The sequence below is a fragment of the Adiantum capillus-veneris genome, chromosome 11 (genome assembly GCF_014529385.1).
Source record: "Adiantum capillus-veneris isolate H3 chromosome 11, ASM1452938v2, whole genome shotgun sequence".
NCBI lineage: Eukaryota > Viridiplantae > Streptophyta > Polypodiopsida > Polypodiales > Pteridaceae > Adiantum > Adiantum capillus-veneris.
The window spans coordinates 149,535,102-149,560,769 of NC_140941.1; the positions used below are offsets into that span (position 1 = coordinate 149,535,102).

The 25,668-nt window shown below is 43.8% G+C and overlaps 1 protein-coding gene across 3 annotated transcripts in view; it reads left to right on the forward strand.

Moving 5' to 3' along the window:
- Window positions 1-25,668, forward strand: part of LOC147448208 (cytosolic endo-beta-N-acetylglucosaminidase 1-like) — a 70,535-nt gene that overhangs the window by 16,143 nt on the left and 28,724 nt on the right. For 2 of the 3 annotated variants that reach the window (XM_086524089.1, XM_086524087.1), the window contains exons 2-6: window positions 12,337-12,474; window positions 12,554-12,663; window positions 12,742-12,853; window positions 12,929-13,039; window positions 13,400-13,512. In XM_086524089.1, the coding sequence (XP_086380215.1) occupies window positions 12,337-12,474; window positions 12,554-12,663; window positions 12,742-12,853; window positions 12,929-13,039; window positions 13,400-13,512 (584 nt within the window). Of the gene's footprint in view, window positions 1-7,602; window positions 7,984-12,336; window positions 12,475-12,553; window positions 12,664-12,741; window positions 12,854-12,928; window positions 13,040-13,399; window positions 13,513-25,668 lie in introns of those variants that run through there. The other variant, XM_086524088.1, reaches the window with a different exon arrangement.

Sequence of the window (25,668 nt, forward strand, 5' to 3'; positions counted from 1 at the left end):
CATACGTTGTGGAGACTGCATGTTCTCCGTCAAGTGTACAGGTGTTTCCATTGACTGTGCGGTATGAATCACCTGTGTTCGAGCCTTAACAGGCTTTTGAATATGATCCAGTGACCCAACTTGCTGAGACGGAACCGGAGGTTGCAGAAAGGCTAAAAACCTCGGATTCTGCATTACTTGTGTGAACATAGCCACAGCAGTAGCCAACTGGGTCCTGAATATATCATCATCAGTCTGTGGTGGTCTTGACGACTCACCCACTTCATGTGTCTGTTGACCCTGTGAAGAGGAAACCTCTTCAGTCACATCATCTGGTCTGTCAGTCATAATTACAATTCCCTGTGTTTGGTCTATGATCCCCTGTGTCTTCAAGCCCAAAACTGACCAAGGCTCACTTCTATGGGAAAAAGTGATTTAATCCCGTCGATGGAACCATGAAACCGGCCTGTTCAATCCAAAAAGGGCGGTAGACTTTACTTCAAACCTTGATTTAGCTTTCACCCATTATTAGTCGTCTATTTTACCTGTACTTTCAAGACACAACAAAGGGGAGAGGGATACAGGCTGCTAGATTGCACCTGTATGAGTAGACAGACACCAGATTGGCCCCTAACTTAGGCGCCCCTTTCGGTATTTCTTTATTGTTCAAAAGAGGGAATAAACGCTGTGGTTCCTACAAGCTGCCCCGCACAAACTCGGCTGAATTTCCACTGTTCCAGCCTGATTTCGGCAGCATAACTGTACTAGAACCCTTCACGGTCAGTATTCCCACGCATTGACCGACTTTCCCGACGCATACGGGCACTTTGCAAAACCTGGCGAGAATCTGCAGCACGCTGAATTCTCTGTTTTCAGCCCTGAAAATGCTCCAGATCGCCTGTACAGCGGTCCCCTTGCGTCCCCGAACCTCCTGGGGGTATTAGGGTCCGTTTAGGGCCAAAACCCTAAACCTGCAAAAATACACAGCAGGCTGTAATTCACTGTTTCGGGCTCCGTTTCGCGTGCCGGTCGCATCCCTAGCAAGTCCTCGAGCTCCCGCACCTGTAGGGCTACTTGCCCTTTGAATCGGACGAGATTTCTGGCGTGAAACCTCTCCGAATTCACCTGTACCTGCGGGGGGATTAGCCGCTAGCTAATCCAGTACCTGTGCAAGAGGCTCTTGCCTCGGCAATCGCGCATGAACCCACACAACTGTACATTGGTCAAATGAAGAGCCCACTAGAGGGGCATAACATACTGCCAAAGGGGAGAGAGAGGGCAGTGCGTAGCGTGCAGGGCATCACTCCTGGCACCGCACTGTGCATAAGAGGGAAAGCAAGCACTCCATAGCTCTTAACCTGTGACAGACACTTGCAAAATGAGCCTCCCAGCTATAAATCACGTTTTTGCCTTCTCTATAAGTAGTAAACTGGCCTCAGAGTGCCAAGTGTCACTCATTTGTGCATTTTCCCGCTTTAGACCCTCGGGTCTAAAAATATCTCACCTGCAGCCTCTGTTGACTTGGCCACAGAGTAACAAAATGATCCCCATGTCAAACTGCACGTAATGACGCGAAGACATTTTCAGGTCCCAAAATAGCAGTTCCCTAAATTTTAGGAGATGCTGCCATTATATCTTTCTAGGTCATCCGACCCTCTTTGTACACTGTGGCCACATCCAAAACTGAAATGTAGCCTCTGTAGCAAAGGATTCCACTTTGGCTAGTCAATGACCCCACTTGGCTAACCATAGTCCTTGTCCAACCTTAGTGCTCTCTTGCCCTCAGGCCTGGACTCCCTCTGGACAGTTCCACACTAGCTATGCAATGCAGGGCAGTTAGATTTCCCGAGGGGTGTTTCCAAAAAGTGAAAGTAAATAGATAATAAGAAAGAAATCAACAAAAAGGATAGATAGTAGTCACACGCTGGTGACACTAATCACATCATGCATGCTACCTGGGTCAAACAATATGACAAAACGTTGACCCTTCACATGACCATAATACTTAATGAGAGACTCATCAATGGGAGGATCATGAGAAACTTGGGTCACACTCGTGTTCTCATTTATTGCATTGACAGAGGATGTGGGTTCTGTGGGTTCTTTAGATTCATTAGAGTCAAGCTTAGGACATGTTCTTTTTATGTGACCCTTGATGTGACAATGAAAACAACGACCTTCCTTAGAATAAATGTTTCGTTCTTCCGACGTGATGTATCCTCCTAAGATTCCTTGCTCTGCCTTTTCATATGGAGTGAGCTTAGGTTTAGCAATTGTGTTTGCTTTACCCTTAGGTTCATTTGGAGTGTTCTTTTCTGAGAGACTAGAGGAAGATTGGTTAGAAGAGTTACCATTCTTTCCATTCTTACTGTTCTTACCTTCTGAGAAGTCTGAGTGGTACTTGGAGAAGTCTTGTTTTCCTTAGGCTTTCTCTTATTGTGCTTCATCTCTTGTGCGAGAGCAATCGCTGCCGCCTTGTTGAGATCGATTGGATCGAGTACCTCGACATCAAACTTGATATACTCGTCCAATCCATAAAGGAATGCCTCCTTGCGCTCAACATCCGATTTGCGTAATTGGGTGCCGAGCTGCAAAACACGATTAGAGAAAGACATAACTGGCGCTTGAGAACATGCCAATCATCCTTCAATCGTGCTAGGTATTGGGGTGGCATAAACCGCACCTTGAGCTTGTCTTGGAAGTTGGCCCAATTGAAGGAAAGGGGCGCATCTTCCTCGGCTGCCTCTAGGTGCGCGACCAATTTTGCCTCTTGCTATGTGGTACCAATTAATGGCATCACCGGTAAGGTACATGGCTGTCGTTAAAACCTTGATATTTCCTGTCTTCTTAGTTGTTGCAAAGTAAGCATTAAATTGATGCAACCAAGAATGGATAATAGTAGCATCCATCTTACCGTCATACTTACTGAACGTCAACTTCTCGGTGACGGGGTTGTTGGAGTCCGAATCTCGGCTTGCGCCACTTGATGAACCATCAACATCTTTGGCCGGCTCGGGTTTCTAGGTGAGTACCTGTAGGACCAACTCTTGCATGCGTTGATCTCTTTGCGCTTCACGCTCTAACTCCAAGGCCGCTCGTCTGTCTTCGGCCGCTACTCAATGGGCTTCGCGTCCTTGCTCACGCTCTAGCTCAATAGCTACCTTTCTTTCTTCGGCCGCCAAGCGCGCTTACTCGTGCTCTCGCTCCAAGGCTACCCTTTTCTCTTTGGTTGCCAAGCGCGCTTGCTCGCGCTCACGCTCCAAGGCTACCCTTTTCTCTTCGGCCACCAAGCGCGCTTGCTTGCGCTCACGCTCCAAGTCGGACTTTCTTTCTGCTTTTCTTTCTTCGTGCTCGCGATTAAAGGTTGCCTTTCTTTCTTTGGGCTCGCGCTACAAGGTAGCGTGTTGCGCTTCTTGTTGTAACATCATGTCCATCATCGTCTTGACCAAAGCCTCCATAGGATTTGGTGCAATCCTTGGCGTAGATGGGGAAGGGGGAGGGTCGGAAAAACCTTCTGGTGGGGAAAATTCTTCTTCGCCACCTCCATGCTCATCACCTCCATGCGAAGTATTTATTCCGCTTCGGGTGATGACCATACACTGAAGTCTTGAGTTCTTAAGTTCACGAGGAACTTGAGTTTTTGTAGTTCTTGGGTTCTTGAGGCTCTTCTTTAGCTTGCAATCTGTGTTAGAGAAGGATCTTCTCTTACCTGAGCTCTTCTGTTTCCTGCGGCCGTACCCCTTGGCGGCCTTGCGCTCACACCAAGGTTGCTTTTTCCCACCTCACGTCGATTGGCCGACCGCTAAGTGCACGGTCCGCTCTCAATGAGTGAAAAGAGAAACAAGGGGAGGCTGGACAAGCCCTTCTTTCTTGGGTTTCCTGTCACTCTTCAAAAACACGATTAAGAATCGACACGCCCAAGTGGACTTGGGTTACGTACGACCGCAACAAGAACAAAAAATTCTTGTGGTTCTTTCCTTGAGTGATACAAAACACTGCCAAAGCTCTGATACCAATGTAAGGTGCAACGGATGTGAATGTTGAACTTTGCTCAAGTTCAGTGCTCCGAACTGTGCTCAAGGGTTCCTTTTACTTACGGAAGGGAGAGCCTTCCGTTCCTTTAGTGAGAAAGTGCAAATGATCACAAACAAAGTGAATGACACTGTGAATGAAGGTATTGAGACTGAGAGATAGAGAGAGAAGAATAAGACACCAGAAAATTTGTCAAACCCTCCTCCAAGGGCTCCACTCTCTATGGCGAGAGCGGTCTACTATTGATTGCACAAATCTCTACAATGCAATGGACTTGCGGACGACGATGAGGACGACGAAGAGACTGGCTGAAAGCTGAAAACAAGGTTGTACCAGTTTGTACGTACTGAACCGTACTGTACAGTACGTCCGTATTGATACGTACAGTACACGGACTGATCGTATTGTACGGCAGTTTTTTTATTATAAAAAAATTGGGGTGATTCGGGCGTCGGGATGCGAGCGACCAGCATATCCATTAAATTTTTGCACCTAGGGCTCTGATTCAACTGTCCCCAAGTAGTTTGCATGATATACATTTTCTAAATCTCTGATGAGGAATGGAATTTTTCTTAAAATGTTCTCTTATTTACTTGTTTTTTACGAAGGTACGTATTTTTACGTATGTTAAAAATTTATCCATACAGAACGACGTACAGTACATACAGATACGTATCGTACATAACGCATGGTACCACCTTGGCTGAAAACGCTAGGGGCTGAAATCTGCAAATCTGGTATCTGCTGAATTCTGACTCTATGTCGACGGAGATGATGACGATGTGACGACGACACGTTGAAAACGGAGATGCTGAAATCTGCGAATAGCGGGCTGAATCTGCAAACTCTGGCTGATCTGACCGTGCGGCGAGGATCTGCTGTGGGGAGGTGACATCTGCAAGATTTGGGGGCTGCGGTACGGAATCTAAATGCTGAAAACTGAAAACGCTGATGCAATTATGGGTTTTGTGAGCGGGAATCTGCAAACACTAGATGTAGTCTGCAATTGCAAAAAACGCTGAGCTGATCTACTGTTTGATGCAAAAAACGCTAGGGAGTCTGTTGTGATCTACTGTCGCCGGGCATCATCTGCAACTGCAAAACGCTCGGCTGATCTGCAAATGTTGAAAACACTGGCTGGTCTTTGGTGGCTGAAAACGCTAGGTTGCCTGCCCGGGGGGGTCTTGTTGAGAAGGTGCACTGCCGAACACTTGGTCCCTGCTGCCTCTTCTACCAGAAACTGCTAGCGATAGGTTTTCTTATAGATATCCATAGCCAATTTGCCCTACCCAGTTTCCCAACAGTCACTTATTAATAATAAGTGAAAAATGGCTAAAATAGGAAAAATAGGTCTGTGCACTGTAAAAATGCTCCTGATGGGTTCTGATGGTAATCTGATGATTATGCTGTGTGCAACCAGAGAATATGCATCTACCCTAAGTGCCTGGACATGCACGGTCAGCGAACAAATGCACAAAAGTGCCAGAACACTTCCTAAGCTAAGCTAACTGAACCCTTGTCATGAAGTAGCTTGTCCACGAAAACATAGGGTTAGACGTGCACGTGACAATCTCATTATTTATTTTGGCTTTTAGGTATTTATTTTACTTATTTGTCAAAGTCTGGGTAGGGCGATTTATTGAGGTTGCTATATAAGCAACCCCTTGCCTCCATTGTATACACATTTAGTTATTCATTGCCAAGGTTGATTGGTTCAGGAGACTCTCTCTCTCTCTCTCTCTCTCTCTGTGTCACAAAATGATGACATGGCAGTACTACCCGGATGGACGAGCCGATACGTGGCAGAATAGTAGGGACGATCGAAAATTGTGTTGGCATGCTGACGTTGCAGCAATACGGATTTCCATGTTTTGCGTTGGCTCTGCCACGTGGCGGGTTGTACGGATTTTCGTGATTTGTGTTGAATGCTTTTTAGAGCAGTTTTTAGACTAGATACTTTTGGGATTGACTGCTTTTGAACTAATTGCTTTTGGGGCTCTACTCTTGGGGCATCCCTTGTAAGAATAAATAGAACCCTTGGGGCTTCAGTCTGTAGAGCATCTGGACGCAGAGTCTGAGAGCAGAAGTCCCGCAATGGTTGTAACTTTTGCTCAAGCATTAATATAAAAATAAATATCGAAAGGGGCGCCAAATTTTGGGGCCAATACCTTTGGGCACGTAACTACGTCGGGCCGTGTCAACTCTAATTTTGAAGTTTGAAAAAGGTTTGTGAAGTATTTTAAGTGATTCTCTCGTGTGCCATGCCCGATTCTTGACTTGGCTTGCCCAAGTCTGTAACAGTTGTATCAGAGCATGGAGCGTGTGCTTTTCTCAAAGCATACCGGTCCTATCAAAGAGCATATAGAGCACTTTGGTGCTTTCAAAGTTTATTGGGAATTTCTATAAAGAATCTGCGCACCTCGACCCCGGGCTTATGAGCCACTCCCACCCTTCGTACATCGCGCATCTAGCGTGCTCCCGTCTTCATTGTTCTGTCTTAAAGGGCATAAGCCATAAAGAACCCAAGAGCACGCATGGGTTTTTGCAGAGAATTTGACAGAGATAACACCTCTCGGGAACTGAAGAAAAGAATGAAGAATACGACAAATTTTCGGCAGGAAAGTTTGCCAAAAGACCTTAAAAAATCTCTTCGATGGTCCTTTTAACAAGCTCTACGCATTGACATGAACGGATCTTATATCTAACAACTCTGAAAAGTTAGGGTTTTTTGCAGAAAATTTCAGTATTTGTGGAATTAATGTTTTTGGAAAGCTCTTCTTATGTGTGTGCACATAACTAATAGGAGCGAGGAACATGCATATGAAGCGTTTGGAAGCATGGAGCTGGACCTCAACTCTTTTGCAACGAGGTGAACCATCTGCTTAAAATTTTGCATGTTTTGTTGGAAAAACCGAGAATGACATGGCAAGAAATTTACATCTGAAAGCAATCTGGAGTGATGGCAGCTTAGGAGTGAATCCGTTGATAAGAATCATGAATTTTGTTTGAAATCTGAATGAATAATGATGATGAATGATTCTAGTACATCAAGGTTCCCATATGAATGATGAGATGGCTACACAGGGATCTAGGTGCATTAGGACTTCTGGATGGATGAGATGACTAGACTGAATGATTGAAACACTGTGCTTAACATGAACTAAGTGTGTGATTTGTGAATTGCATGTTCAATGAATGAAGAAACTTTAGAAATAGGTATTTCCGAAGATGACTCTAATTTATGTATGAAATTGATGTTTTCTGGAACACCTGCTATTTGTGAACAAATAACAACTGAAATCAAGAATGAGATGATGATGAATTGGGAGCAATGTTAGCTTCAGAATGAACTCGATCACGATTCGAGATAAGAATCATCACTTTTGAATGATCATAAATGATTCAATGAAACTATGGAGAGTGCATCAAGAGTTCGCAAGGAACGAGATGGCTACATAGCGATAAGATGACTAGGACTGAATGATCGAAACACTCTGTTCAATATGAACTCAATGTCTGATTGATGAGCTGGAATTCTCGAAAATGATTACTCACACACGTTGTTGTGTTTGAGTGCAGGATTGAAAGAGGGAATGATTACACTTGGATCTAGATGCGATTGCCAAATACATTGCCAGTCCTAGATCTGATGTGATATGATCTGAATGTGATGTGAATATGATGTGACTGTCGTCTTTGTAGAAGTGCTGAATTTGTGTTGTCTAGCGCGTCGATACTTGGAGTCAGTGTCTACTGAACTGGTTTATGGCTTATGTCTGATTTTGCAGGTGTAATCGAGGGTGATTACAATTCTTTCAAGAGGGGGGTATGTCACAAAATGATGACGTGGCAGTACTACTTGAACGGAACTATTGATGACATGGCAGAATTGTACGGACGGTCGGAAATTGCATTGGCATGCTGACGTGGCAGCAGTATGGATTTCTGCGTTTTGCGTTGGCCGTGCACGTGGTAGGTTGTACAGATTTCTGTGATTTGCGTTGAATGCTTTATAGGGCAGTTTTTAGACCAAATGCTTTTGGATTGACTACTTTTGAACTAATTGCTTTTGGGGCATCCCTTGTAAGAATAAATAGAACCCTTGGGCCTTGGGGCCTCACTCTGCAGAGCATTTGGACGCAGAGTCTGAGAGTAGAGGTCCCGCGGGAGTTGCTCAAGCATTAATATAAAAATAAATACCGAGAGGGGTACCAGATTTTGGGGCCAATACCTCTAGGCACGTAACTACGTCGGGCCGTGTCGACTCTCAATTTTGAAGTGTGAAAAAGGTTTGTGAAGTATTTTAAGTGATTCTCTTGTGTGTGGTACCCGATTCCCGACTTGGGTTACCCAAGTTTGTAACACTATCTTTCTCTCGTGCTCACTCTCCTTGATCTTTACGCTTTCGCATCATTGACTTTGACAGTATTCGATACGTTAGGTACGCAGCCCTTTATGGATCGAGGTTTAAGGTACGTAAAGATACGCACTATTGGTAAATAAACCTTAAAAAATAGAAAAAAAAGGAATTTTACAAGAGAAGCCTACAAATATTCAAACTATCACTCCATATAGTTAAATGAAAAGGCCTACCTGCATTAAACATCAATCAAGTCACAAGTGACCTACCTTGGTCCATGATACGAACATGGGACACAATATCATATTTCAGTGATAGCATGACAGAATGTTTAAATACACGATGATCTTAGTTTTCACTGGTCAATACTATAGACTTAGAAGCAACATAGCACTACAAGAAAGTTGCTCTGTGACACTACTAAACTTGCTGTGCACACTTTCTATGAAATGCACAACTCTTCGGAAATAATACAAAGCCACAATAACATTCGGTTTCAATCACAAACCCTTCCCCTAGCCTAATGCTTGGTCAGACGTCCACACAGCCACGCTCGCGCAAGTGATTTTTTTTAAAAATGTCAGTACGGATTGAATCCATACGGTACGGATCCATACTGTACGGACATACCGTATGGATTGAGTCTGTACGTATGTATGGTCCAACCTTGCATGGTACCATAAGTTGGAACAACTTATTTTATGATAAGTTAAATGGGCCACTCGGCCATAACTGTAAGTTGGTAAAAACTTCTCGTGTTTCTTCTTGTGAGGTTTAGGTCCCTTTTGTCCTTTAGGTCATGCCACGTCATGTAAGGTGCATCGGAAGTGAATGTTGTTCTTTCTCAAGATGAGTGATCCGATCGTGCTCAAGGTTCCTTTTACTTACGGAAGGGAGAGCCTTTTTTACCCTTAATGAGAGAGTGCAAGTGATCACAAACTAAGTGAATAGACACTGTGCGTGAAGATGTGAGACTGAGAGATAGAGAGAGAAGAGAATACGACACCGGGAAGTTGTCAAACCCTCCTCCAAGGGCCCCTCTCTCGATGGCAAGAGTGGTCTACTATTGATTGCACAATCTGGTACAAGTGCTGATGCAAGTCTCAGTGATGCTATGGCTGAAAACTGTGTGTCGCGAGGACGACGGTGAAGATGACAAGGATGCTATCTGCTGCTGTGACCTCGTATGCTGAAAACGCTGTCCTTCAAATACGCTGCATGCTGATAGCCAAAACGTTGGATATGCTGCTGTTTTTGCTTGCTAAATTGCTTGCTGGAAACGCTGCTTGCTGCTGCCTGGAAACGCTGATTATGGCTGTAAAAAACGCTGGATAATGCTATTTATAGGCGCTGCTGTGCTGGTCCTGAAAACGCTGGTTATGGCCTGCTTGGAAACGCTGTTGCAGGGCTGAAAAGATCGCTGCTGCACAATGCTGAAATTGCCAAAGGCAGGGCTGAAAAACGCTGATGTTCCTGGTGGAAAAATGCCAGCCTAGGGGGGGGGATCTTGCTTGAGAAGTGGCCTGTTGAGCAATGCTCCTGTTGCCTCTTCTGCCAGAACCGCTAGCACTAGGTTTGCTTATATATTTCTTTAGTCATTTTGCCCTACCCAGTTCCCAACAAAAGTCACCTGAAGATAATAATTGAAAAATGTCAAAAATAGGGAAAATAGGTTCAATGCACTGGAAAATGCTCCTGATGGATTCTGATGGTAATGCTGATGATCATGCTGTGTGCAACCAGAGGATATGCATCTAATCTAAGTGTCTGGACATGCACGGTTTTCTAACAGACTCACAAAAGTGCCAGAACACTTCCTACTCTAGATTGAACTGAACCCTTGTCATGCTGTAGCTTGTCCACGGACACATAGGCTTGGATGTGTCACATAACACGTCATCACTTTGTGACACCTCTGCCAAGGTGCAAAGGTATGTAAAATACGGTTCAATTTCAATTTGTAAGGTTTGTACCCTTGTACTAATTAAATTTTAAGGTACATGACAGTACGTACCCAAGTTTTAAAATTCTACATTTTTACACACACATATTCATTACTTTTCCATAGACACCCATTCATAAACTTTAATATTCATATCGTATCAGAATTCATATGAACACTTAGCACTACAATCATGATAGCATCAATGACAAAATTTCAAGGACTCGATTTCAAGAAACGTAACACTGATATCTTGAATCTCTGAAAACATAGAATACTTCATAGATGAATCCATGGCAACAAAGAGCTCTCTATTTTCTTTGTAATAACTTACAGAGATTGAAAAGCTTGGCACCTATTCCATGGGCTCACAATGCTCTCCCGACCACACATGTACACACAAGGGGGGAAAAAAAAAAGCCATGTAGGGCACGTTTTCGTACGTATGGAAACGCACGGATTTGTACCCTGTGAATGTACCGCACCGCATTGATCTGTACGTACATACGAATGCAACTTGGAGCTTGTGAGCAGGACGTGCATGTCGAGGCACTTAGATTAGTTGCATATCCTTTGATTGCACACCTAGTACCACCCAGCATATGCATTGTCCAAGCAAAAGGCCCAAATCCCGGCCAGTTTTGGGACAGAACATTTTATAGAGAATTGGACATTTTTATTATTTAATTTACCAATTTCCAGGGTCGTGAGCTGTAGGGAAGACCACTCGACCCGGCTTCCAGCAGCTATATAAGCAGATAGGGGGCGCCCATTTCCAGCAGAAGAGGTAGAAGTTCCAGCAACTTATAGTGCACCTTCTCAGCAAGACCGGCAGAGAGCCCTAGCGTTTTCAGCCAACAAGATTAGCTTGGCGTTTTTTGTAGCCGATCAGCCCCAGCGGTTCGTGGCGTTTTCAGTTGTAGATCAGGCCTAGCGTTTTGCAGTTTCCCGAGCCTAGATCAGCCAAGACCATCAGCGTTTTCAGTTTTCAGCACTTAGCCTTCGCAAATCTAGCCCTAGCCTTGCAGATCTCACCTATCTGCAGCTGATCCTCGCCATACCGTGGAGTCAGCGAGTGTTTATAGTTTCAGCCCGCTGTTTTCAGATTTCAGCATCTTCGTTTTCATCGCATCGTCGTTGAGTCGTCGTCATCGCCATCCTCCATAGAGAGGGGGGACCCTTGGAGGAGGGTTTGAGAACCGTCTGGTGTCGTATTCTTCTCTCCCTCTTTCTCTCAGTCTCAACACTTTCATTCAGAGTAGCTTTCACTATGTGTGTGATCACTGCACTCTCTCTCTAAGGAACGGAAAGCTCTCCGCCGGATGAAAGGTCAAGAGAGGATTCCAACGAGGAAGGGAATCTCTCAGGGAGTCCACTATAAACCCTTGGGCAGAGTTCGGAGCACTCATCTTGAGCAATATCAACATTCACTTTTGCTGCACCTTACATACAGATGCAACCTTGGCCCCTGCGCAAGAAGCATTTCTTTGTAGTCTGAACGCTACTTTACTTGATTTTTTGGTAATTATTTGAGAAACATCCCTATTTCTTTCTCATAAGCAAGCAAATGTAAAATCTATTTCACATTACAAGATCTATTACTTGAGCTTTGATGCTTTGCAAAACAAGATCACAAGCTACACATGTCAGCAGGCGTACACAATATTCAGTGTAATCCTTGATTCTACTTAAGAGAGCATCCCTAGCTCTTTCTCGCAAGTTTCAAATTTCTCTTGTCGAAGACATTTGGTAGTTTTTCAGTATTATAAGCACATTTTTCTAAATTTCTCATGAGCTCCGAGTTTTTGTTGTTGAAGAGATTGGATAGTTTATCAGGTACATGCTTTTGAAGTTTATGTGATTTTCTGCTATATATGATGTAGTCCTCTTTTTCCTATTTTTTGGTTCTAAGCGCATTTCACAAGAGAGACTCTCAAGATGCTAGTGAAATGCTGTTAAGTTTTTTATGCGACTAATGCCTTGCAAAGACTTAAGAGTTTTGGAAACTTATGGTTTTTTGTAGGTTCTGGGCACATTCATCACTGAGTGGGATGCTGGAGAAGCGCTTTGCAGAAGGCTACTAGCATCGAAAGAGTCAGTTTTTTTGTATGCCTCTCGGCTAGCAAAGCTTGCAGAGGTGTTGGGGTTTGATGGTTGGCTTGTAAGATATTTTGGCCACATCTATGGTTTGTCCAGCTTATGTAATAGAGTGCTTTTGATGATAACATGGATGTGAACAGATTAATATCGAAAATAAAGTGGAGAAGGATCACATAAACAATCTGTTGGAATTTGTAAGGCTGCTAACAAAACTTATGCACGACACAGTCCCTGGTTCGACTGTTATCTGGTATAGCTCTGAAAATTTGTGCTTTGAGTTAGGGTTGGTGAGTGGCTATTTTTGAAAGTGGCTATATATTGGTGATAGGTACGATAGTGTCACCAAGTATGGAACATTGAGCTGGCAAAATTGTTTGAATGAGCTCAACAAGTGTTTTTTTGATCTTTGTGATGGCATTTTTACCAATTATACTTGGAAGGTGAGATGAATAAATATTTCGGTTTGCAGAGTCTTATTTAGATTCATTGTACTAATGTGCAGCATTGTGAAGCAGGAAGGCCATCCAAAGAAATCTGCAGCAATAGCTGGTGATACAAGAAGGTACGATGTTTACATGGGCATTGATGTTTTTGGAAGAAATACTTTCGGAGGTGGCGGCTTCAAGGTAACTGCAATGCCTAATGAATGCACATATGAAGCATGCTGCTTAACCTTAGATAGACCTGATTCTGTCATACACGCATCACAATCATCCGCGTCCATCCTTTGCTGATAAAGATATATATATATGTATATGTATGTATACATATGTATATATAATAAATAAATAAATAAATAAATAAATAAATAAATAAATAAATAAATAAATAAATAAATAAATGTATATATATATATATATATATATATATATATATATATATAGAGAGAGAGAGAGAGAGAGAGAGAGAGAGAGAGAGAGAGAGAGAGAGGTTGGTGCATTTTTTGTGGCCTCAAAGTTTGCTATGTTCTTTTGCTTTCTTTCCAGAGCAATGTGGGACTTATAGCTGCTAGAGATGCTGGTGTTTCAGCTGCACTTTTTGCTCCTGGATGGGTTTATGAAACAAAGCAGAGCCCATCTTTCGTATCTGCTCAAAATCGGTACTATTATACTTCTGGTCTTCCTGTTTTTTTGGTCCTGTAGATAGAGGAAGCACAAGAAAAGAGCATTCCAAACATGTGAATTTCTTATTCCTGAGAAGCTACTTATACTTGTTAGCCTGTCACTAAACTAGGAGGAAGACTGCCACCGCCTCTCACAATATGAAGGAGAGATTCTTAATTATATGTTATAAACATGATCAAATCAAGACACGAAGAGCATAAATACCAGCCTAGAGAGAGAGACAGAAAAGGAGAGGACACAATATTAAGGGTTAGGTCCACCCCCCCCCCCCCCCCCCCCCCCCCTCCCCCCAAAAAAAAAAAAAAAAAGGGGGGGGCGGGGGGGGATTTTGTATGACTTCAATGGGGCTCTTACCAAAGTACAATTTTGGTGACATTACCCTGTCCTTAACTTTACAATTGTCCTTGACTATGAGACATCTTAAGGAAAATAAGGACTTGGTGCTTGTGGATCTTCATTTACGCAACAAAAGTTCAGTTCAGTTGTTTTGAGTTTTCTCACACATGTTGCTGTAGATGTTGGGCTTGGAGTGTCCAAGTCTATTACAATGGGAAGCGCTATACTTACAAAATTTCATGCATGACTCATCCATAGAGATTAGCTTCTCCATCGTCTTCTTCGGAACCTAGGGGTAATAATTGTCGAACAATGATTTTGTTGCTGAAAATAACAGGCAGTTCCAAAACATTTTGATAATAGCTTAAGTGCATAGGACTCGAGAAGAGATTTATTTGAATTTTGGGTTGCGCTATTTTGACAACCAAGATTGAAGTTATGGTTGTTTTCGTAAAAGGATGTCCTCTAGGTGCGGCTGCCTACTTCTCTTAACAAGAGAGCCACTTGCATGCAAAAATTGTTACACGCTTGGACGCTCCAAGCGAGAAATCAATAGCAACACATGAACAAAATCTGCAAATAATTGAACTTGGAGAGAGAGAGAGAGAGAGAGAGAGAGAGAGAGAGAGAGAGAGAGACACGACACTGCGTAGTTTTGAGCCAAGATGCACTGGCTCCAAAGACTGGCGCCCCTTTCAATATTTCTTTATTATTATTTCGCCATGGTACAACTCCCAAGGGTACTCTTCTCCGAGACTATGCTCGTCAAAATGCTCTCTGAGAATGAGGCCCCAAGTGTCCTTATAAACTTACATGGGATGCCCAAAAGCAGAGCTTAAAAGCATCAAATCCAAAAGCATTCACACCCAAAAGCTCTACCGTTAAAAGCTCACGCAAGCTTTGCTCTCAAAAGCTCACACAAGCTCCACTAAAATCTACCAGCGCAAAACGCGGAAATCCGTACAACGTGCCACGTCATCACTATCAGCGCAATTTACGAAAATCAGCCTAGAGTTCAAGCTTTTGATATTTTTGGGTTTAGGTCCATTGCCGGTGCTCATAAGTTCTTACAAGTTGGTAGGCCCTTCGGCCACACTTTCTGAGACAATTCAGTTCTTCTTTGTAAGGTGTGAGTTTTGTCCTAGTGTCCTAGAGAATGAGTCAAGGAGAGAAAAGTGGAATTATTCCACATGCAGTGGTGCAAGGCTGTAGAGCGACTTAAAGCTCCTTTCATGAATGAATAAACACAAGTCTATTTTGCATTACATCTCCCTTGTCTATGGTGAGTTTGTGATGGCTTAGCAAATACCCAAGATCGTGTTATTGAGTCCAAGTTAATTGATCTTGGAACCTAATTGGCTTGAGTGATAATCTAGCCAACACACACTCACTTGTGTGCACGATGTTTCTCTTTCATCCACCCTAGCTAGCACGATCCCATTCCCATCAAGTGGTATCAAAGCGCCATGGTTTACTAGCTAGGTTTGTTCTTATGCATTTGTGTGTTAGTGATTAGCATCTAATGTGTTTGTTATCAACCCTTTTTGGATTAGCATTGCTCTCATTGTATTTTTAACTGCTTTGCAATTTTATGTGTGTATGAAGCCATCATCGAGAGCTTTACATCGACTATCTCCTTGCTCAAATCCGACTCCGTTAGTGCACTTAATTGTTTGATCAAATTTGCTCCATTAAATGCATTATTACCTTGTGTAATCCCTGCAATTTGAAACTCAGAGAGTGTGTGGGGGGTCTTTTGCAACATTTAATGGTCAAAGTATTTTTTAGGTGGAAGAAGAACAAAAGTTTTTTGTCTACTGCTTTGTCGAACACGTGTGTAATTCCCTAAATTTGAGAGATTTTTTGACTTTTGAGGCTAAAGGAAGGCTCCCACTTGTCCAAGGGTTTTCAAAGGGCACGTTTAATAGAAGCGGCTTCAGCTTTGGGGTCTGACTTCAATGTACCAGAGCCAGCCAATTGCAACAGACACCTCGGGGTTGCCGACATTTCCTACCTTCTGCACTTTCTTTTACGAGATTCACTGCTTGTTGCTCCCGATTCATCGGTCGAGAGGCTCATGGCCCGCTGACTTGCTATTGCTCATCCGCTCGCCACTTGGGCCATCTGGCCACTCTATGCCCACCAACAGCTTTGCTATGCTTTGCCTGCAATTTCAGGTCGCAATAACATATCCGGTAGCTCCGATCTGCTCCCTCTTGTGCTCCCATTGCAAACTTGTTCTCTGCAATCATTGCCTTCGAATTTGAAAAGCAATTCGACATCGGCTTTGTGCCCGCAACCCTCATTTGCAAATTTCAAAGGGGTTCCCAGCGCTTTATCATCAATTGCTGCCCTCTTGAATCCGCTCGGCATTACTTGGAGGCTTGAAGCATCACTATCGACTGCCTTCACATGCACCCGCTGGTCTCCTCCTCATCATCCCTTGACGGCTACAAACTGCACTACTTCGGGTCAGCCTTATCATCATCTGCTCCATTGACTAACGCCCATGTGCTCACCTTGAAGGCGCAAACCGTCCCTGCACTCGCTGGCTGTAATTGACAATCTCGGCAGAATATCTGTAATCCAAGTAAAGCCTTCCCTAAGAGTGCTTTCCAATGCACAAGGTCCGTAATGGTACCCACTCCCATTCAAAGGCCTACAAAAGCCTAGTTTCTGCGCTACAGCCAGTAGAGCTGAAGTATCTTGGCTGCGATCTCCTTTAAAGGCACCTTCACACACAATTTTTGGTGCCTAAAACAATTGAAGACCCAAAACCATAAGCGGTTAAGGAAGTTTTCCTATGGGACAACAAATATCAAAAGGCCTTCGTTCAGCAAAATTCAAAGAAAGACCAAGCTTTTTTATCATTTGTGTGAAGGGTGACTTCACGCAAGTGAAGAGGTACTTCATATTGAAGGAAAATTACAAAGAACACATTAAAATTGAAAATTTCCCATCCAAGCACAATAATTTTGCAATGTATGTCACTACATCCATCAATAAAGAGGATAACGTCATTGTGCTATTGTATGGAGTCCAAACACTTGGCCTTGGAGATTCTCCTAGTGCAAAGACCACTCCAAAGCACCATGAGAAAATCGACAACAGCATCATTAGCATTAGCAGTACTTTTACTTCAGTATTTTTGCATTGCACTTATTTTTTCAATAAAGCTTGATTGCACAACACAAGTGGGGAAGAAGCACTTGTTCAAGGGGAGGATACGAAGACAAAAACCATGAAGCAGTTGAAGAAAAAGCATTGAAGAAGATGAAGGTGCTCTTGGATTAGAGCGAAGCAGACATTTTTCAGAATTTTGCTCTTGCAATAGAGCGTTGTTTTTTGCTCCTGGTGTCACAAGGCGGGCACCACGTGCCATTAGAAAAGAACAGATTGAACAACTTTAAGCACTTCAAATAACAACTGAACTGAAATGGAGAGAGAGACGACACGCGACACGGAGTGGCGGAATTCCACCCCAGAGAGTATTGGCCCCAAACCTTGGCGCCCCTTTCGGTATTTCTTTATATTGCATCAACACAGTACAAGCCGGTACTCCAGACTCTGCACCTTCGTACTGAAGCATGCCAGAGAATGAGCCCTAGCCTCATATTTAAAGACCCTTGGCCTGAAAAGCAGTTATAGTAAAAAGCCTTTAAAACTCAAAAGCTTATGGTCCAAAAAGCAGTTTACCTGAAAAACTTTCAAACTCAAAAGCTTATGGTCCAAAAAGCAATGCCAAAAGCTGCCAGCGTAATTTACGGAAATCCGTACAGCCTGCCACGTCATCATGTTAGCGCAATTTTCGGAATTTGTTTGCTGCCGTAGGGTTAGGGTTAGGGTTTCTGGCAGAAATTAGGGTTTGCAGGTTTTAGGGTTAGGGTTTTCAGAATTAGGGGTTGCAGGTTTTAGGGTTAGGGTTTCCAGAATTAGGGTTTCAGCAATTAGGGTTTCTGGCAGAAATTAGGGTTAGGGTTTTTCTGCGCTCGGGCAACCATGTCATCACTCTGTGACACTTCCTCTGTTGCTTGTTCTTCTTAGGGTTTAGGCCCCTCGGCCGGTAGCTCCGTTCTTTAGTAGGTCGACACGTCCGCAATTTGTCACACCTGGATTGGAGTGTGGCTCCTAGATTGGAGTGTTATGTTGATTGTCTCCTGGATTGGAGATATATGTTGTCTGTGCTCCTGGATTGGAGTGTTGTCTTTCTTCATAAAGTTGCAACCCAAAATTCAAGGGGGGGATTTTTCTTGTATTGACATCTTTAGTGGATACCATGTGTCATCCTTAGTGGATAAAGAACCTTCATTGTATTATCCTAGTCCAAACCTCAAGGGGAGGATTGTAAGGTGTGAGTTTTGTCCTAGTGTCCTAGAGAACGAGCCAAGGAGAAAAAAGTGGAATTATCCCACATGCAGTGGTGCAAGGTTGAAGAGCTACTTAAAGCTCCTTTCATGAATGAATAAACACAAGTCTATTTTGCATTACATCTCCCTTGTCTATGGTGAGTTTGTGATGGCTTAGCAAATACCCAAGGTCGTGTTATTGAGTCCAAGTTAATTGATCTTGGAACCTGATTGGCTTGAGTAATATTCTAGCCAACCGACACTCACTTGTGTGCACGATGTTTCTCCACCCTAGCTAGCACGATCCCATTCCCATCATTCTTGTCCTCTTGGCGAGCTCTTCCCAGTTGGACACGCCTTATCCACTCTTGAAAGAATTGTAATCGCCCTCGAGTACACTTGCAAAATAGCCAAAGGACTAACTCTTATGTACCCATGCACTAGACTCCACCAATCCAACACTTTTACAAAGACATCAGTCATTGATCAATCACATTTTTTCAAGGGCCTTAGATACAATTGTAACTGATTTAGCAATCCCATCTTGACCGCGCTTATCTTTTCACCGATGTCTTGATCTACTAAATCTTGTTGCCATTAGATTCATATCCTTAATCAAGCAAACCATGCCCATGACCATCTCCTCAAGACAGTACATTCACATAGCATGCAATTTACAAAAAATGACACACTCAGTTCACAATGAACACTGTTTCAATCATGTAATCTAGCCATCTCATCCCGTCGAGAAGTCTTGATGCACATAGATTATTGTGAAGCCATGTCATCCTTCCGGAACTCTTGATGTACTCACAACTATATCCAGTCATCTCATCGAGATAGAAATCTTGATGCTTTGAATCTCATTCATTTCTCATTCACTCAGCATTACATCATGATCTTGTCGATCTCTAATAGATGTCTAGATGCACTAAATTAAAATCGTTCATCAGACAACATGTTGCAGACATTTTATCTTTTTCTACACATCTCTAACAATACACACATTAAAGAGCACATGTATTTAGTTCAATCAAGGGAATTTCCAATTCAATGTACATGTTTTCATAAAGTCATTCTGCAAAATACCCTCATCTTGTCACTATTTCTAAAATCTCAAGGAGAAATTAGTGACCTTATTCAATCTAGCAATCTCTGACAAAGGAGTGGAGTGGCTTTCCTCTTGTGTAGTCTGCACCGCACGAGATTCAACTATCAAAGTGCAGCAAAAAACGGTGAATCGGATTCATCCGATGAACTTCTCTACAACTGCAAGCAAAACTCCTCTAGAGACCGGGCAGCCAATGGATCTCCGATCTATCGTGGCATATCTCCTCGTAGTCGAACTCCTATCGTGTACTGCCCATCGAACGGGCACGGGCACGGGCAGCCAAGCACGCCTGCAACCAAACGTGTAGGGGCTCCAAGCGGAGGAGAAAGGAAGCTCTATGGAGAGAGAAGACGATTGCAAGCAAAACATTGGAGAGAGAGAGAGAGAGAGAGAGAGAGAGAGAGAGAGAGAGAGAGAGAGAGAGAGAGAGAGAGTCACGACGACGTGGCAATTACTAACCTTAGTTGTTGGTTTCTTTCCGATGATTTTCGTTTAATTTTTGAGACCCTCTTTTTGAAGTTGCAAATGGCCGGACATTGTATGGCTAGTGTGAAACAATAGATTCACGCACAGACAGGAAGTTGGTAGGCATTGAAATTCTAGTGGTAAAAGGGTGTCTAAGCTTAGTTCAAAGTCATCCAGGACCCCTCGCCGCACTGAATAAGTTGGTGGATACTAGGAAACTAACTCAATGGAGGCACAGTGCCAAGGTGGGGTCACCAAGAGAAAATCACCCGAGAACTGGGCTACATTGCATTTTTGAATGTGGTCTCAGTGGTGAAAGATGGCAGACAACCAGTGAGAGTCCAATGGAAGCATCTCCTAAAATTTAGGGAACTGCTATTTTGGGCCATGAAATCTGTTCGCATCGTTAGCTTCAGAATGACAAGGGGAACATTATATTACTCTGCCGCTAAGTCAAATGAGCAATCGATTGAGATATTTTTAGACCGGAAGGTACAAAACGGGAAAACCATGCATGAGTGCCACTTGGCACATTTTTGGGCATTCTCCACCTTGGGAGAGAGAAAAGCGTTGAAATAAACGTGGGGGCTACATTTTTCATCCACATGGTGGATGGTTGTAGGTACCAAAGCTATTGTGTGCAAGCTTTCCCTCTCATGTATAGTGTAGTGCAAGAAGTGATGTTCTGCACACTTTACACTGCTCTCTCTCTCCCCTATGTGCAGTAACGTGACGCCCCACAAGAGGGCTCTTCATTTGACCTATGTACAGTTGTGTGGTCTTATGCTTGCAACTTCTGTGCCGAGGCAAGAGCCTCTTTGAGCAGGAACAGGAGTAGCTAACTGCTACTCCAAAAGCAGGGGTGATAACCTCATCTTACAGGTGCATTTTCAACGCTGGTTATGCGCTGTTTTTGGATTGTTTTGCCGTAATATGGATGCCAGAAGCATTGGGAACATTGTCCCATTGTTAGAGGACAGTTTTGGGACTGGTTAAGGGTGAAAACAGGGTAAAAATCAGTAAATACAGCGAGCTGTAATTGCTGTTTTTGGGCTGAAAACAGAGGGTTTATGTTTTTGGAAGCGAGTTCCAGCAAGGGGATTTGTTCAAGGCGAGTTTTGGGGCCGTTATGCTATCGAAATTTTGCCAGAACAGGTGTGATACGGTCGGATACAGGTAAAGATTCTAGGACTCTAGTTTTGTAACTTTACTCTCTAAAGGAATAAAGAAATACCAAAAGGGGCGCTAGTTTTTGGGGCCTACAGGTTGTCGACGTTTGCTGGGAGCATTCTAGCTTCCGAGCCGTGCGTGCTTTGAAGTGTTAATTCCTGTTACAGGTTCTTTCAGCAAGGTTTCTCTGGGTGTTAAAGTTTAAAGTAAAGTTTCGGGTTAATGCCAAAGTCTACCGCCCTATGGGCCGGTTTGTGTGTGTGTGTGTGTGTGTGTGAGAGAGAGAGAGAGAGAGAGAGAGAGAGAGAGAGAGAGAGAGAGAGAGAGAGAGAGAGCACAACGCTAGAGAGTGGCAATGCTAGAGAGAGACTGTATGCCCAAACACAGACTATCTGTAATGATCACAATATGCCAATGGTACAATGTCAGGTGTAGCAAAAGTGTTTACAGGATTTAGCTTGGATCTAGTACTCCGCACAAACACAAGGGACACTTTACTTCATTTGAAAGAACTGAACTGAACTGAATGAAAGAGAGACATAAGAGAAAAGAGACGACATTGAATGTCGGGTCCCAAACCCTCAAGGGCCCCCCTTGCTCTTTTGCAAGAGCAAGTACTTTCTTTATTCTTGCACAATGCTGATACAATGACCAAATGCTAAGATGCTAATGCTTATGGGTACCGATGCTACTGATGCTGGGTACTAATGAGATACTGAAGGGTATTGAGGGGTACCGCGGGTACTGAAGATCCCTATGTGAAGCTAGACTGGAGCCAAGCGAGAACACAAGGGATACTAGATGCTGGGGTGCTGTGTCGATGATGATGACAACGACGACAAGGAGGCTATGATTGAATGCTGAAAACGCTAGCGATGTTGATGGCTAGAATCTGCAACTATGACGAGGTTGGGGGCTGAAATCTGATGGCAATCATAGGCTGAATTGCTGGCTGTTCTGGGCTGAAAATGCTTGCTTTTCTAGGCTGAAAAAGCTGAGGGAATTTTGAGGAAGACGCTGGCGATCTGGCTGAAAAACTCCAGTGAGGTTGAGAGGATTGCCAATACTTCTCCTCCTCCTGCCTTCCTGTGTTCCAAGTGCCCCTAGGGCTGCCTAAATAGGTTCCAACATCTGGGTCAAGCATCAGCCAAAAAGGTCGCACGACCTTGCTAATAAAATGTTGAAAATCAATTACTAATAAATGCCATGCTAAGGGGTGGTTCACGCGGCAAAACACCTATATGCCGAAATGTGTTACTGTGCAAGAGAGGGTATGCAGCTATGACCGGCCTCGACATGCACGTCCTACTAGAGGCTCACAAAATTCCAGGCTAGGTCCTAAGCTAACACTCATGTTAGACTGTAGCAGAAGCATGTCCACGTAGCGCAAGTGAAGTGCGCACATGACATACAAAAGGGGGGGGGGTGCCTATACAGGGCAATGGAGAAATTGTCCTACCTGCCTATATAGGGCTATCAACAAGGTTATTTGACGTCGGAATGTACTCTAGTCGGATAGAGCAATCATTGGTCTTCTCACGAACAAAATGGTATTGTATCTCTATATGCTTGGTCCAAGCATGGAACACCAGATTCCTCGCAATGGCTATACAACTTTGGTTGTCAAAGTACATCATGGTCATCTGCTAAGGAAAGCCCATCACCAAAAGCAGCCCCCGTAACCACACTGACTCACATGTAGCACTGCAAACAGCCTTGTACTCTACCTCTGTGGAGGATAAGGCAATTGTCCGCAGTTTCTTGATGAAACTGCTCCCGAGCCAAAAGAAAAGGTGTAACATGTAGTCGACCGTCGTCCATTTGGATCCCCACCCTAGTCTGAATCACTCCATCCTCGTAGAACGATCTTGGAGTCTGTACCTCCAATCGCATAGTGAATGCCTAATGACTTGGTCGCCTTTAAATACCGCAGAGTCCGAAGAGATTGCTCCAAATGTGACTTGGTAGGTCTGTGCATGAAAGAGCTGAGAAGTCCCATTGGGAAACTGATATCAAACCGGGTGTTGAGAACCCAAATAAGAGAACCGACCAGTTTTGATACTTTGTAGCATCTCCTACATTTGAGGAGTAATACTGTGACGGCTTCTGATTGGGATGTTGAGATAGGGTCATACCAAAGGCTTCCAACAACTCTTGGATATAGCAATGAGAGAGAAAGATGCCCTCCTCTGTCTGCCATATCTCTAATCCAAAAAACTAGTGAAGCAAGCCGAGATTTGTCATCTCAAACTCCTTAGCCAAGGTCTCCACGGTACTGCGAATGTGCTCAACATGGCTACTTGTAATCACAAGATCGTCCACATAGAGGATAGCAAGTGTTAGCAATCCTCTCTCATGGTAAATGTATAAATCTAGGCGTGTAGAAGATCGTCGAAAGGAGTGTCGTAGGAAGAAACATTCTATCTTTGAGTACCACGCTCGAGGGGCTAGCTTCAAGCCATAGAGAGCCTTTAGCAACCTACAAACCATGTCTCTGAAATCTGGATCCTCGAACCTTGGTGATTACTCCACATACACCTCCTCCTCCAAGTGACCATTGAGGAAAGCCGAAACTATATCCGTCTGAAAAACCGGCCACCCTAAAATAGGAAGCAAGGGCAAAAACCGTCCAAGTGGTTTCCGTTCTTGCAGTTGATGCAAAGGTCTCGTCATAGTCCACACCTTGTCTCTGAGAAAAGCCCTTGGCAACGAGCCTTGCCTTGTGCTTGTCCAAAGAACCATCAGATTTGTACTTGGTCTTGTAGATTCATTTGGGCAGGCTACATAACCAACTCCCAAGTGTTGTTCTTCTTGATGAAATCAAGCTCTCTCTGCATGGCCAACTTCCACTTTGGTTGTGAAAGTGTCTCTGCAACTATCAGAGGATCTCCGTCCTTGATCACTATCGACATCAAAGCATAGTTCACCTGTAATAAGTCCCATCTACCTCAGCAAATCGAAGTCACTGAGATCGTCGTGTAGTATCGGCTTCAGGCCAATCTGGTGGAAAATCTGAAGTCGGTGCATCTCGCAAGGTCTTCAACAGCCACTTTGGTAACTTGTCTGGCTTGCTCACCGAGGGAGGAGCTACTGGTATATCTAGCTCTAACTTTGCAATATGATTAGTCTCATTTGCATCATCTGGATTGGGTGCATCCTCCTCCATAACCTGAGGGACAGGGGGTCGAAGAAGAGGGTTCATCAAGAGGCAAAACATAATCTGAGTCTCCAAGTATCGGCAAATCAGGGGTCGTCGTGGAAGACTTGGGAGAGGAGGCCCCCTCTGAAGGTAAACACTAGTCGAAGACAACATCACGGTTGAGTACAACATCCTTCTTCCTTGGATCATAAAGTCAATATCCCTCGGAAAGAGGATTGTAGCTGACAAAAACCATTTTCTTGGACTTGAGGTCAAACTTTCCCCACTGCTCCTTTGGTCGGCAAATCAGGGGTTGTCGTGGAAGACTTGGGAGAGGAGGCCCCCTCTGAAGGTAAACACTCGTCGAAGACTACATCACGGTTGAGTACAACGTCCTTCTTCCATGGATCATAAAGTCAATATCCCTCGGAAAGAGGATTGTAGCTGACAAAAACCATTTTCTTGGACTTGGGGTCAAACTTTCCCCTCTGCTCCTTTGGTACATGGACGTATGCAAATATCTGAAAATAGGAGACATCGGGCTTCTTACCAAAATAATCTTCAAACGGGGTCTGGCTTGGAATTGAAGAGGTTGGAGATCGGTTTATGGTATGAATTGCCGTCGCAATTGGCTTCGCCCATAAAAACTTTGGCAAGTCTCAATGCTCAAGCATAGTTCGTGCCATTTCTAGCACTGTCCTATTCTTTCGCTCCACAACTCCATTCTCTAAAGGGGATTTGATATTCGCAAGTTTTCGCTTGATGCCATCGTCCACACAAAACTGAATGAATACTTTGTAGGTAAACCATAGTTAAGCTCTCTGTTCCGTGTTTCAAACATGAGTATTCGAAATAGGGAATGGCATTTCATGCATGTTGTCGTTCCTCGTTCCCCGTTCCCCGTTCCGATTTTTCGTTCCGGGTAACTATGAGGTAAACTCCCCGCCTTTGTTCGATCGAATAGTCTTAAGTTCAACACTTGATTGCTCTCCTCCTCCACAAGAGAATGCCAATTTTGAAGAGGCCAAATGCCTCATACTTGTGCCATAGAAAATATACTCAAGTAAAGGGGCGAGAATTGTCCACCAGCAACATGAAATAGAGAGCCTTGCCGAGGGAAGGAGTCTGCATAGTCCCACAAAGGTCAGTGTGAACCAACTCCAAAATGGCAATGGCTCAACGCGTAGCAAGCCTCTGAATAGTTTCTCAATGTTGCTTCCCACGAATGCAAGTAATGCATTTCCCATGCTTACTCCCAACATATGGTAAGCCTGTAAGCATCTGCTCATGAAAAGCAAGCCAAAGAGCATCATCGATCAAATGACCAAATCTGTAATGCCAAAGATCACCTGTAGCTATCTGTCGCGAATAGATACCACATCCTCTGTAAAAATCACCTCCATGCCAAGCTTGCACACCTCGTGCACATACATAAGATGAAATTCGAACTTGGGAGCATAAAGTACCTTGGAGGTATGCATACCCTCTCTACCGTCGGGAATCAACTCAATAGATTACTCACTGTGAATAAGAATTTCAGATTTGTCGCCAATAAAAATGGTAC